The 14,639-nt window shown below is 33.5% G+C and overlaps 2 protein-coding genes across 2 annotated transcripts; both read left to right on the top strand.

Moving 5' to 3' along the window:
• The first annotated feature begins 377 nt into the window (after positions 1–377).
• LOC130950295 (uncharacterized) lies at positions 378–2,361 on the top strand. The gene is made up of 2 exons (XM_057878806.1): positions 378–1,913; positions 2,086–2,361. The coding sequence occupies exons 1-2, from the start codon at positions 378–380 to the stop codon at positions 2,359–2,361; spliced, it is 1,812 nt and encodes a 603-aa protein (XP_057734789.1).
• Positions 2,362–11,880: 9,519 nt separating this feature from the next.
• LOC130951059 (pentatricopeptide repeat-containing protein At4g35130, chloroplastic) lies at positions 11,881–14,427 on the top strand. The gene has a single exon (XM_057879670.1). The coding sequence runs from the start codon at positions 11,961–11,963 to the stop codon at positions 14,346–14,348; it is 2,388 nt and encodes a 795-aa protein (XP_057735653.1). The 5' UTR covers positions 11,881–11,960; the 3' UTR covers positions 14,349–14,427.
• Positions 14,428–14,639: the final 212 nt, after the last annotated feature.

Genomic DNA, 14,639 nt, shown 5'->3' with positions numbered 1-14,639 from the left:
AAACGTTTTTTGTTATTCTTAGTGTATTTACTTATTATGTATTGTCAAAATTGCCCCTTCCTTAATAAAAGAATAACTCTTCATTTTTACTGAGGCAAAAAAAAACCCTTCTTCTTCACTCCCTCTCCGTTTCTGATAGTTGGAGAATGAGTTTGCATTCCACCATTGTATGATCGAGGTTTGTTGTTGTCTATCGTCGCCTTCTTTATCGGAGTAGCTACTGTCGTCGTTGTTGCAAAGGTACGAGTTACACCTTTTTTCATTCTTCATTCTTTCAAAAGTTGCCGAACGTTATGGCGTTGAAGTCATTATCATTGTTGGTGATGTTTGATTAGGGGATGACTAATCAGTATTTTTCTTTTTTTTGTTGTGTAGCAATGGGAGAATCAGAGTTCACAATAGAGCTCCATCACGGAGGAAAATTTATTGACACGGGAGGTGGACTAGAATATTTAGGTGGGTTGGTTGTGGAGGACTTGCATTATGAATTAGATGAATGGTCTCTGCAAGAGATAGTATTTTTGCTGAAGGGTTATGCAAAGATATGGTGGAACGAACCTGGAATGGACTTGAAGGTAGGTCTGAAAGAGTTGAAGTCAGATGGGGATGCAGTTAGAATGGGTAGGGCTTTAGTTGCTAATCCTCTGAAGCATGGTATAGTGTATGCTGTTGATGGTTACAGAGAAGGTAATGGGGTTGAAATCACATCAACGGATCCAGATTATGTCCCAAATGAAGGCGAAGATAGTAGACTAATAGAAGTAGAAGTCGATTCTGAGTCAGAACCTTCTACTGAGGAGGATAGGTTTGATGACAGTGCTGATGATGGTGAACATGAGGATTATTTTGGGTTCGATGTAGAGGATGGTGTTGATGGTGGGCAATCAAATGCGTTTGGTGGGATCAATGGCCCGCTAAATCAAGAAGGGACAACAGATAAAGGTGCTGGTGATAATGAAGCTGCTGGAGGTATGGATGAAGAAATTGGAGACATTTCGGATGGTTATGAAACTGAAGACATAGATAGTTACGAGGGAGATTCTGATGACATGATTAAGAAAAAAAGGTTTCCTAAGTATGATGAGGCAGAAATGTGTAGAGAGTATGAGTTTAAGGTTGGGTTGGAGTTCAAAACACTGTCCCAGTTTAAAGATGCAATTAAGGAGCATGCCTTATTGAATGAGAGAGATATTAGGTACAAGAAGAACGACAAGTTGAGGTGTAGAGTAGTGTGTAATGGACAAAAAGGAAAGTGCAAGTGGATTTGCTTTGCAAGTAAGGTAGGAGGATCTGATTGTTTTAGGATAAAAACCTTGAAAGGCAAGCATACCTGTGGGAGGAGTTATACTGGTAGGCTTGCTTCTAGTGAGTGGATATCAAAAAAGATTGTGAACAACATTAGTCGTGGAGAAGATATGCGGCTGGCCACTATTATTCAAGCAATTCAGGATAAGTATATGGCAAATGTTAGTGTTGGAAAGGCTTACTGGGCAAGGAGAAAAGCAAGGGAAGAAGTACATGGAAGGGCCATATTACAATATGCCAAGTTGAAGGATTATTGTGCTGAGATTTTAAGGGCAAATCCGGGGTCCAAGCTTAATATTATGGTGGATAGGCCATCTTTAACTCACCAACCCCGATTCATGAGGATGTACATGTGCCTGGATTCGGTGAAGCAGGGCTTCTTGGCTGGTTGTAGGCCGATCATAGGAGTGGATGGGTGTCACTTGAAAGGGGACCATGGTCAACAACTACTGGTTGCAGTAGGGAGGGATCCTAATGACAATTACTTTCCAATTGCAGTTGCAGCAGTGGAAGCGGAAACAAAGGACAGCTGGGGATGGTTTATTGATTTGTTGTTGGATGATATCGGCTCTGCAAGAAGATGGGTTTTCATGTCAGATCAACAAAAAGTAAGGATAATACGACTTATGATAGTAAATATGCCATTGAATAATATGAATTATGATAGTAAATATGTCATTGAATAATATGAATTATGATTCTAACTATGTCATTGAATAAGCATTGTTCTTGGCTGATTGAATAATGATACTGGATACTGCTGCTTTTTTTTATATACAGGGATTGATGCAAGTTTTTGCTGAGATGGAACCTTCTATTGAGCATAGATTATGTTTAAGGCATCTCTATGCCAACTGTAAGAAGGCATATGGTGGAGGGACAGTTTTGAGGGATCTAATCCTATCCATTGCTAAAGCCACCTATGAGGAAGAGTGGGAGAGAAGAATGAATCTGCTCAAGGAAAAAAATAGAGATTGTTATGATAAACTGATGGGAGTGGACCCAAAGTTGTGGACAAAGAGCCATTTCACGTTTATGGCAAGAGTGATATGCTAATGAATAACATATCGGAGGCTTTCAATGGCAGGATTCTTGAGGCAAGAGACAAGCCCATTCTGACGATGTTTGAGTGGATTAGATACTACTGGATGTCAAGATTTGCAGAGAAGAAGAAGAAGGCTGAGAAGTATGAAGGATCCATTCTTCCTAAACCCAAAAAGAGGTTGGATGTCATTGCAACAAGAAGTATGGAATGGCAAGCTAGATGGGCAGGCGATCTGAAATTTGAGGTACATCACAAAAATAGGATGATCATGGAAAGGTTTGTGGTGGATTTGTTAGCTGGTACTTGCAGCTGTCGATTTTGGGGTTTAAGTGGCATGCCATGCCCTCATGCATGCAGTGCCATCTTTGAAAAGGGTGATAATCCCGAAGAGTATTGCAGCAACTACTATAGTCCAGGAGCTTACCTTGCAACCTATGGAAAATCAATTGCTCCAATTAATGGAGAGAACATGTGGCCAAAAGTGAACTGTGATACCATCATACCCCCAGTTTTCAGGGTTAAACCTGGTCGACCAAGAATGGTGCGGATTAGAGAACCTGATGAAAATAGATCGCAAACAAAGTATAGAAGGACGGGTACCTCTGTGACTTGCAGCAACTGTGGCCAATATGGACACAACAGGAGACACTGCCCAAATCCTATTCTCTCAGGTAAATCTTGCTTTGTTGTTGTTACATAATTGTTGATTGTACCAGTTCTTTTCTATAATGTTGTCTTGATTCTTGGGAACTTGCATTAGCTCCTGAACCTGCTGCTGCTGCATCTGATGGTGCACAAGATGCTGGAGCTGCTTCAAGGGGGAGAGGCAGAGGAAGGGGTGCGGTACTGGGTAGAGGAAGGGGCAAAGGAAGAGGAACTACTGTAACAGGTACTTCTAGGATTTGTTGCTGGTACTAGAGGATTGATAATGTTCTATTATGAAATGAATTAACCATTACACTTTTGTTCTATCAGCCTCTGCACCAACTACTGCTGTTGCTGAATCTGCTGCTACGAATGACACTGCTGCTGCTGAATCTGATGCTGCAAATGGCTCACCTACTACTGCTACTGAATTAGTTGCTGGATCTGCTGCAAGGGGGAGAGGCAGAGGAAGGGGTGTTGGACTTAGCAGAGGAAAAACAACTAGTTTCACAGGTATAACTATATTTTGCTATTCGATACTACATAATTGTTTGGATTTAGTGATGGAATGATTTAAAAATTTAGCTGTTGTTGCATCAGCCCCTGCACCAAATACTCTTGCTGCTGAATTTGGATCTACAACTGTGTCACCTCTTACTGGATCTGGTTCTGCAAATGACTCACCCCTTGCTGGATCTGGTGCACCTACTACTGGAGCTGCTGCAAATCCTCCACATACACCAGCAACTCAACCAACTCCCTTCATTGAACCACTCATTCAGCCAACTTCACAAGTAGCACCAATTACACAGCCTTTGCCTAAGATTAGAACTTTTGGGATGAGAAGAAGTGAAAGATTGAAGATGGGAAGAACAAATGGAGTAGCCAAACCTGCTGAACACATAGACCTCACGGATGATTGATGCTTTTAGGGTTATGTAGCTCCTCCTACTATGGATTTATGTAGGGCTTTTTTGTGAATTATAGTCTACTGTGGAAGTATTTTGGTATTGGGAACATAACTTTTTTAGTTTATTTTGCTTTGTGGTGGACCACTTTTGGTAGTTCATTTTAGGTGGAGCATTTATCTTGTCTCTAGTGCAACTTGGATCTACTGAACTTATGTAATGTGTGGAATACTCTAAGGACCACTTTTGTGAATTATATTATGCTAATGATGCATCTGTGATTGGCTGATAGCAGTTGTTTTTAGTTGTGTATATTTTCATTCAATATCACATTATATTTATAGTAGCAAACAAAAAAAAATTCATCCATTCAATCTAAATAATTTAACATACACTTCACAATAACTGCTCTTTTTAAAGCCAACATTGACCACTTCATCAATAAACTTTACCACATAGCACTGCAACTATTAGGATTACACAAAAAAAAAAAAAACATCATCTGCATCTTGGTCTGCTTCTTCATGTTTTCTTCCAACTTTCGAAGTTCCTCCTGGACTGAATTCAACTCTACACAGATTCTTCCAACACAATCGTCAACTTCTCCAATCTCAACCTTCAACCTCTCCGTGTCAACACTAAGTCTATCAACCCTTCTTTCTTGTGCATTTTCACCCCTAATTTCACCCTCTACCTGACCAGAGTGATACTCTGAAGACAATAAGCAAGCATCACGAACCTTCTTTTCTTCATCAACCCACTCAAAAAATTTGCATCTTCTACTTGGGCAAGACATGAACCTTCTGTTTGGATTCTTGGGTGTATTAGAACTTTTCAGAATCAGAGAGTCTCCACAGAAGCAACGACTCCTCCTCCCCTTCTGCTTCAACCACTCACCTTTCATATCATCTTCATTGTCAATCCACTCGAAAAAACTGCACCTTGGCACTCGTCCACAAGCTACGTACCTCCTTCCATGGCTGGCCACTTCAGAAGAAGACAGAACAACAACTGCCTCCCCACAGTAACACAAATGTCTTTTCTTGTTGAGAGTTCTTGAACTCGATATTCTCGAAGAACGTTGGGTGGAATCCATGCAAGATGAGAAAATTTCAGCAAGAAATCAGAAGAAAGGGAGAAGAGGAGAACGATGAACAGAATACGATTCTGGAGTTTCAGGATAGGCCAAGGATTATATAGGGTTAGACACAAGGGTATTTTCGTAACTTTAACACAGGTCAACGTTTTATTTAACGTTGATTGCGACTAAGGACTCAATTAAAACAAAAAAATTGGTATAGGGACTCAATTAAAAGGAAAAAAACTATAGGGACCTAATTAAAAATTCGGCCAAACTATAGGGACCAACAGAATAATTAAACCTATTTAAAAATAAACATTATCTCCTACGAATTAATTTTTAATTAATCGAATTGGAGGATAGTATGGACAATCCAAAAATAATGAATAGAGATTAAAGAGAAAAGTATTATATTAGTTGAGAGAGGACAAAAGAAGCAGAACTTACTCCATTATTAGTTAAAATTTTCATGCAGAAGTGTCTCTTTCAGTGCTGGAACCATGCATGTGATGTGAGAAGGTGGACAACTTCATTTCACCATTTTTTAATTAGTTGACATATAACATAATAATCTTCCCTTCTCTTAACTACTCATCATTCCTAATCCATTCATTATAATAATACAGATCAAGAATGCCAGATCATGGCACCATTATTTTCTTTTTTTTATTATTCATCAGAAACAATCAACACTACTGTATATAAAGCTCAAGGAAGCTTCAAACTTTGTTAAAAATGGAGTTAAAATTTGTTGGTGGAAAGAAGAGTAGCAGTGGTGGTAGCATGCATGCATTGGAAGATAACAAAAAAGGAGTGGTGAGAATGAAGATTGTGGTGAGGAAGAGTGAGCTAAAGCAACTAGTTGAAGTGATGAATAATAATAATGATAGAACAAAAGCATCTTCAAGAGTAACTGCAGAGCAACGATTGAATCAACTGCTACAGAAGAAGAGCAAGAAGAAAAATTTCTCTTTCAACAACAACAAGTCTTGGAGCCCTGGGCTACAAAGCATTCCAGAATAGCTTCTTTTTCTTCATCTTCTTCTTGTGTTTCTGTTAACAAGAGTTTTTTTCCTGAAAAGGGGATGGATTTGTTTCCCACTCTTGTGTATGTTGCTCTTTGCATCAATTACTAGTTAAGAGGAGACCATGAATTAATTATGTCCAGGATTAGTCTAACCATTTTTGTGTCATAATTTGTATTCTATTATCCCATAATTATTAATAATAAATTTTTTTATTTTGCTGCAACTCAAATGAAATGAAATGTACCAGTATTCTTCCGAAATCAGAGAATAAATTATCTTTAGGAAGGTAATGTTAGAGAGAGAAAAAAAAGACGAACTTATTTTATTTAATATTTATTAATTATTATAATAATTAATAAAAGTTAAATAAGATAAATTTTAAATATTTTTTATTAATTATATATTTATTTTTATATTTATTTGAGTTGATTAAATAATATTTTGTTTATTTAAATAAATATTAGAAATTCAAAACTTTGAATTTTTTTATATATTTAATAATTTATTGACTAATAATAAATTTTTAAAAGATAAAATATTATTTTAGTTCCAACGTTTGGATCGAATTCTAATTTGATCTTTATTATTTTAAATTTCTATTTCAGTCTAAAAAGCTTTTAAACGTTTCATTTTAATCTTTAAAACATTTTTAAGCGCGATCAATGTTATCTCACAATTAAATTTGACGCAAACAATGCAATTCTCTCACATATTGAAGAACCAATAACATTCTATTTCTGTATGTAAATAAAATCGATCCGCCAATAATCATTAATATAAAAATTTTTCTTTTAATTTTGAAGCGTTGATGATTGATTGTTAGGATTTTGAGTTTTGTATCAAAAAGAAATTGAGGAGAAGAAGTATTACAATTTACAACAAAAGTTTTGATTATATTTTTCTAACACATTGAAGATGATATGACTTAACTAGTAACGTTTTAACGTCTACGCCACTCACTCCGTTAACTATTAGTATCAAATTTAATGGTAGAATAACACTAAACTTGTTTAAAACTTATTAGGACAAAAATAAGACGTTTGAAATGTCAAGAACTAAATTAAGATTTAGGTTAAATTTATCCAAATTTTAAAAGACTTAAATTTGTAACGAATTAACTTTTTGTTTATCAAGTTGGAGAACGCTGAAAAACAAAAAAATAATCATATATTTGAGAAGTGTTAGGGCAGTAACTTTTATAATTTGTAACCATTAATGATGTTTTTAATAGTGTGAGATTTCTTCTAATGATATGAAATTATTCATTTTTTTTTATTGATTATATCATTATATGTTAGCCATAATTTAATAAGTTGTTGGTCCTAGATTTCTCTTTTAATTAATTCAATATAAAGTTAAAGTTTGAATGAAAACCGTAATAAACCAAAAAATAATCATATATTTATTATGTAAAAATATATATATAAAATTAATTTATTCTTTGATTTCGAAAAAGAAAACCGTAATAATTGACATGTTCTAATTACACAAAAGTGGCAAAAACATTCTTATTGTTATGTTGGTACGTTACATGCCATTGTCATGCATAGAATAGAATACATTGACTTGGATCACAATCATCACCATCTTAATTAAGCCTTCTCCCTGTTCGACAAAATGCCTGTCTCACTACTTCTACTCCAATTTTGTGGAGTAACGTAACGAGGTTTCCTTCTTAAGTATAAAAAAAAAACCTTTTCTCACTTCAACTATATACTATATCTCCAAACCACATGCATTAATTTCAATTGGTATAATGGTTAGTTCACTAGTCCGATTAAATAAATATCGATAATTCAAATTCCGCTTTATATATGCAATAGATTATTGACCAACAACAAACTCTAAACTAGCATTCATCTTAATTGCGGGGGGTCATATTTAATAATTATATTAACTTCAATTAACCATAGTTTATAATTTGTAGTTCATACATAACATGGCATATAATTAAAATTAAGATTGAATTCAACTAAGTATATAGGACGGTGAACCTGAACCTGAACTATAGTAATGAATAATACAGCTAAAGACAGCTACAATGAATTGTATTTTATTTTTCTCTAGAAAACCATACAAATTACTAATAAAGAAATCCTTCCATACCAAACCAAACAAAGGTAGTTACAATAATATCAGAGATTCAAGAGAATTGTATATAGTTGAAACAGGACTAAAGTATAAGCACAGCTCAATTATAAGATAAAAATTTTATAATTGAGAAAATTTGGGCACACATTCTTGGTGCACATCTTTAAGACATTGACTAGTAACCTCCCCAGTAACCTCCAAGTATGCCAACTATGCTTTTGCCATTCTATAGTATTCAAACAAAAATAATTGTGCAGAATTCTGAATCACATTAATTTAATACACTTTTATTAGTGTATACAAGTATACAGCAGGTTCTTGATTTAATTTTATTTATAACTTTAAATATTAAAAATGAAAAGAATAAACTATCGTTTTTGTCTCCAACGTTAGGAATACAAATAAGACGACAACATTATGATACAAATAAGATTTACCCTAAATATTGGGGACAAAAACGATACTTTACTCAAATAAAAATAAAAATGATTTTAACTGTGAATAATAATATTAAATACCTATAAAAATATACCATGAACTTTTATTTTTGTATTTTCAATCCTAAGAGTTTGGTATGATTAATGATTAGTATACTAAAACTAAATTTATACACCTATTTTAATAAGATACAATTATTTTACGTATACACTAAAATCAATTATTTATATTAAAATATTAAATATATATTAAAAATAAAATAAATTATATATATTTATATAAAAATATATAACGATTAATTTTAATAATTTATTTTTATATACAAATAACATTTGGGATAAGATAACACGGTTTGTGTTCTTTGCTTGAAAAACTTTACATTTCATGCAAACGTGTCTTTCTTCATTATAATTAGCCCAACCAACAATGCAAGTTCTGCAAATGCAACAATTAAGCAGCAACCAAATTATACCAACGAGTTATAATTCAAATTCAAATGACATAGTCCTTTCTTTCTTGTCTAAAGATTTCAAATTCGAATTTCACACGTAACTTTAAAAAAAAAAAAAAAACAACAACCGCACCATGTAAGTAACATTATACGTATATGATTCCCCTTACTTTACTTTATTATTGCATAGCATATATTGATTAATAATCTTTACTTTAGGCTCTTTCTCTCTTAATACTTGTTATCTTTTTCATTATAATAATAAGGCAGGGAATGCCAGATCATGAGACAATTATTTATGTTCTCTTGAGAATCACTCATCAACACTATATATAAAGCTAAAGGAATTGAAGCTTCAAACTTTGATATAGCTAATTAAAGTGATAAAATTGCTATACATTGTTCACAAAGAAAATTGTTATTATTGTAATAATGGATTTAAGGGGTAAAGGGTACTTTAGGCTCTTCAAATGTGTTAATGGAAAGAAGAGGAGTGGAATAACCAACAGTAGCAGAATCCATGCATTGGAATCCATGGTTTCAAAGACAAATGGAGGAGGAGTTGTTTCATATGTAGAGGAAGATAATAAAGGAGTTGTGAGGATGAAGATTGTGGTGAAGAAGAGTGAGCTAAAGCAGTTAGTGGAATCCATGAATGCAGCAGATGCTTCTTCTTCTTTAACTGCTGAAGAAAGGTTGAATAATCTTGTACGGAAGAAGAAGCATGCATCATACAGAACCAAACCTTGCAAGTGTTGGAGTCCTGCATTACAAAGCATCCCTGAAGAGTTTTCTGCTTATTAATTATTAATTTCTTTCTATCTTCTATGCTTTCATCTTCTTCATTCTTAAGTAGTTATTATTATTTTTTCTTGGTTCAAGTTTTTTCCTTTCTGATGGATTCATACTTGGGCTGATGTGTTTTTTCTACATGAAATTAAATTACATAAGAAAAGGAGAACAGAAACTGTGTTTTTAGTTTTTACCATATGTTTGGGTTATTTATTATTCTAGCTAGCCTTTGATGTATTAGTGCATTTTATCATTCCAAAATAATAAATTATGTTATTTAAGAGATACAATGTTATTATCTAGAATAACCATCCGAGTACTAGCGATAATAAACATTTTCTCAAGAATTTAAACTAATTTTGGAGTTCACTAAGGTTCCAACTCTTGACCTTCTGAATCTAACGCTTTAATACTATATCATGATACCACTCATCCCAAAAGCTTCAATTAATGGAAAAAGGTAATACTAGTAGTTATATCTCTAATACTTCATAAACCTCTATTGTACCTATTATATAAATATTTCATTGGCTCCTCGTACTTTCTCTTAAAGGAAATTCATATATCATAGTTATTTATTAATATACACAAATATAAGAGTAAATTACTGCTTATCTTTACACAGTTTCTTATTAAGTAAAGGATATTATAATTTTTGTTAATTATTATATGTATCAATGATTTAAAATTAAAACAAAAATAAAACTCAACAATTTACTAATTTATTTGTTACCTTTAATAACAATTAACAAAGTTATGTGTATACAAAAAATCAATTATTAAATCAATTAAAATATAAAATATATAAAAATAAATTAAATAATATATATTTATATATAAATACATAATTTAATCGACTGATTTTTAGTATATATATATAACATTTTTAAATAATAATAACATGATTTTTTAAAAGAGTAGTCTTGTAGTAAATTAGCATAATTGAGAATTCATTCTATTACCATAATTTTGTAATTTTATCGTTATTTTAATTTTATTATTAACACAATATTATTATTATTTTATTTAGAAAAAGGTGAAATGAGTTTTAAGTCCAAAATAAAATAAGCACAATAATAATGTACACTTGCATGTGTGTGTATTAATACATAGAAGCTCATCTTCTTTTTTATATATATTAATTTAATTAAACATATAAAATAAATTCTTAATTATTAGTTTTATTTGTTACTCTATAAATTTTTACCGTATTAAAATTAGATTAAATTCTCATGTGGTCTTTTAAATTTATGATTTTTATTATTTTAGTTTTTTAAATTTAAAATTTATTATAATAATTTTTTAGATTTATTAGTTTTAAATATTATATTGCTTCTTAAATATTTTTTGACACTGACTTACATATTGGACAAATAACTAAATAACGCTGATTCATTTTGGTGCTTACACAAAGTAAAATAAAAAAAATGAAGAAGAATTTATATAGTGCGCAAAACATTTTATTTCTCTTAGTTTTTTTTCTTAAAAAAAGACTTTATTTTTTTATCTTATTTAAATATAAAAAAATATTATTTAATTTAGTATATAGTAGAATTATCAAATGGGCTAACTCGGCCCATTTAGACACTGCTCGTTAAGTTTGTAGGTTAAATGGGTTAGACTGTTTAAATTTTTTTATTTATGGATCATAATTTTTTAGTTCAAATCGTTTATGATTAGTTTGATGGGTTAAACGAATCGGTTCATTTATCTTTTTATTTTATTTTTTAAAAAATATTTTGACAAAAAATATCAATTTTAGATTAAAATTTTTTTAAAAAATAATATTTTTTTATTTGATGAATTGGATTTTTGAATCAAATCTAAAAAAATATTGACTAAAAATGCAAAAAAAAAATGAATTACCTATTTAGTCTGCGAAATAGCCTGTTTAACACATATTTTTTTTGAGTTAATCGAATTCAATCTATTTAACCCAAAATTTCAATAGACTTAATTTTAGAAACAAAATTTACCAATGAATAAGCGGATGCTATAGATTTAACTTTTAACCCATCTTGACGACCCTAGTGTTCAGCTTAATAAATGAGAGTATGTTCATTACTCTATTTCCCGACTCAATGCTCAAAAAGAATTTGGGGATAAAACTAATTCTCCAAACCACTTTAGGAATTGGTTCTATTAATATCCGTTGAAAATAAGAAAATAAGACAGCATGGTGAATATGGGTGGCTTGTGTCACCATCATCATCTCACCATTTCCCTCAGCTCCACCAACACCACTCCCCCTGTTCACCATAAACGCTCCAAGAAACCCACCACCGCCTTTGCTCACTCCCACAACCATTCTAGAGCTTCATCATCTTCTTCTTTGTCTCGGCTTTCAAGGGCTCTAGTTGATACTGTGTCATCTGGGTCTATGCAACATGCACACTCCCTGTTCGACAAAATGTCTCACTCAAACACCTTTCATTGGAACCTCATGATAAGAGGCTATACGGATAACGGCTTCTTTCTACATGCTCTCAACTTGTATCTCACAATGCGCTTTCAAGGGGTTCCCGCCGATCATTTTACATACCCTTTTGTCCTCAAAGCTTGTGGTGGCTTGTTGGATTTCCGAGAAGGCGAAAAGGTTCATGGGAGCTTGTTTAAAATGGGTTTGGCCGAGGATCTTTATGTTTGCAATTCACTCATTGGGATGTATGGCAAGTTTGGTCATATTGATTCTGCAGTCAAGGTGTTTGAGGAAATGCCTCTTCCAGACTTGGTTTCTTGGAACTCAGTGGTTGGCGCGTATTTGATGGTCCAACAATATTTCACCTCTTTGAAGTGGTTTAGGACGATGTTCCAGGCTGGGATTCTCCCCAATAAGTTCAGCTTAATCAATGCGCTGGAGGCATGTTCTCACTGTTTTTATAATTTATGGGGAAGAGAAGTGCATTGCTATGCGCTCAAGATGGGTTTTGAATCAGATGTTATGATCCAGACATCGCTTCTTGACATGTACAGCAAGTGTAGGTTGTTAAGTTATGCAGAGAGGATTTTCGATAGTATATCTTTGAGGAACATTGTTGCTTGGAATGCAATGATTGGTGCTTATGCTCTGAACGGTCTACCAATTCAGGCTTTTGATTCTTTGGAGAAGATACTCAAGGATGATAAATTGGCTGTTGATAATGTCACACTCATAAACCTGCTTCCTTCCTGTGCACAACTAGGAGCTGTTTTGCAGGGTAAGACTATCCATGGACTTGCCATAAGGAAAGGCTTTCTACCTCATCCGGTATTGGAAACAGCTCTGCTCGACATGTATGGCGAGTTTGGAATACTGAAGTTGGCAGAGCTAACCTTCGATCAAATGATGGATAAGAACTTGATAACATGGAATGCCATGATTGCTGCATATGTGCAGAATGATTGGTACAGGAAGGCCTTAAAGCTATTTGAAGAACTTTTGAGTGGGTATCTTAAACCGGATACAGTTACTATCGCAAGCATCCTTCCTGCCTATGCAAATTTAGCATCATTAAGGGAGTGCAGACAAATTCATGGTTATATCTTGAAATTGAATTTTCACTTGAATAATTTTGTTTCAAATTCAATTATGTATATGTATGCAAGTTGTGGAGATCTAGCGTTAGCATGCAGGATTTTTCGTGAAATGGCTTGTAGAGATATAATATCATGGAACACTATCATAATGGCTTATGCAATTCATGGTATGGGGAGAATGTCTATTGAACTATTTTCCGAGATGAAGAGTAGAGGAATTGAGCCTAATGATAGCACCTTTGTTTCCTTGTTATCTGCTTGTAGCAATTCTGGCCTGGTAAACGAAGGCTGGGCATACTACAACTCGATGAAATTAGACTACGGAATAGAGCCTAAAATAGAGCATTATGGATGTATGCTTGATCTTATTGGTAGAACTGGCAACTTGGATCAAGCCCTGAGTTTTATAGAAGAAATGCCACTGTTGCCTACAGCACGCATATGGGGATCACTGCTAAATGCTAGCAGAAACAAAGGAAACATAGAATTGGCTGAACTCGCTGCTGAAAGGATATTGTCAATAAAGCATGACAATACTGGATGTTACATCTTGCTTTCAAACATGTATGCTGAAGCTGGGAGATGGGAGAAGGTGGAACACATAAAGTCTATTATGAAGAAAAAAGGATTAGAAAAAACTCTGCCTTGCAGCACAGTTGAAACCAAATTTAGGCTGCACAGGTTTACTAATAAACAGAGATCTCATGATGAATCAGCAATGGTTTATGAAGTTCTAGATATCATTTCAAGGAACATGGATCATGGAAAATGCATCCATAGTGCTACAAAATTCAAGCCATCAGAGTTGGCTAGTAAAAAGGCAAACTCGCCTGAGAACCACAGCGTACGATTGGCCATATGTTTTGGACTCATCTCCACGAAACTTGGAGATCCTGTTCTTGTAAGAAAAAACACAAGAATATGTGAAGATTGTCATGTTGCTGCAAAGAGGATCTCTCATATAACTAGGAGAGAAATTATAGTGGGAGACCCCAAAGTCTTCCACCACTTCAGAGATGGCTACTGCTCCTGTGGTGACTACCGGTAATTGCAGTTTGTATATACTTTTCTAGATGTGCTACAAAATCTATGATCAATTTCATGTAGATGGTCTCTCATATATAACCATTCAAAAATCATTAAATACCACATGTTGAAAGAAAACAATTAGTTGGATAAGAATGAAAAATTGAAGTTATCACGTATTATTTTTATGTCCTCTATGATGTATAATATAATTTTATGTCCATTGTCAACTAAATGTCTTGAGATAAAAAACTGTAAACTGTGCTTAGCATACTAGCATTATGATCCTCTAGGCTCTATCTATAGTTTTGTA

The sequence above is a fragment of the Arachis stenosperma genome, chromosome 9 (assembly GCF_014773155.1).
Source record: "Arachis stenosperma cultivar V10309 chromosome 9, arast.V10309.gnm1.PFL2, whole genome shotgun sequence".
Taxonomy (NCBI): domain Eukaryota; kingdom Viridiplantae; phylum Streptophyta; class Magnoliopsida; order Fabales; family Fabaceae; genus Arachis; species Arachis stenosperma.
Note: the sequence above shows the minus strand (reverse complement) of the source record. Positions and strands in the feature narration are given on the sequence as shown.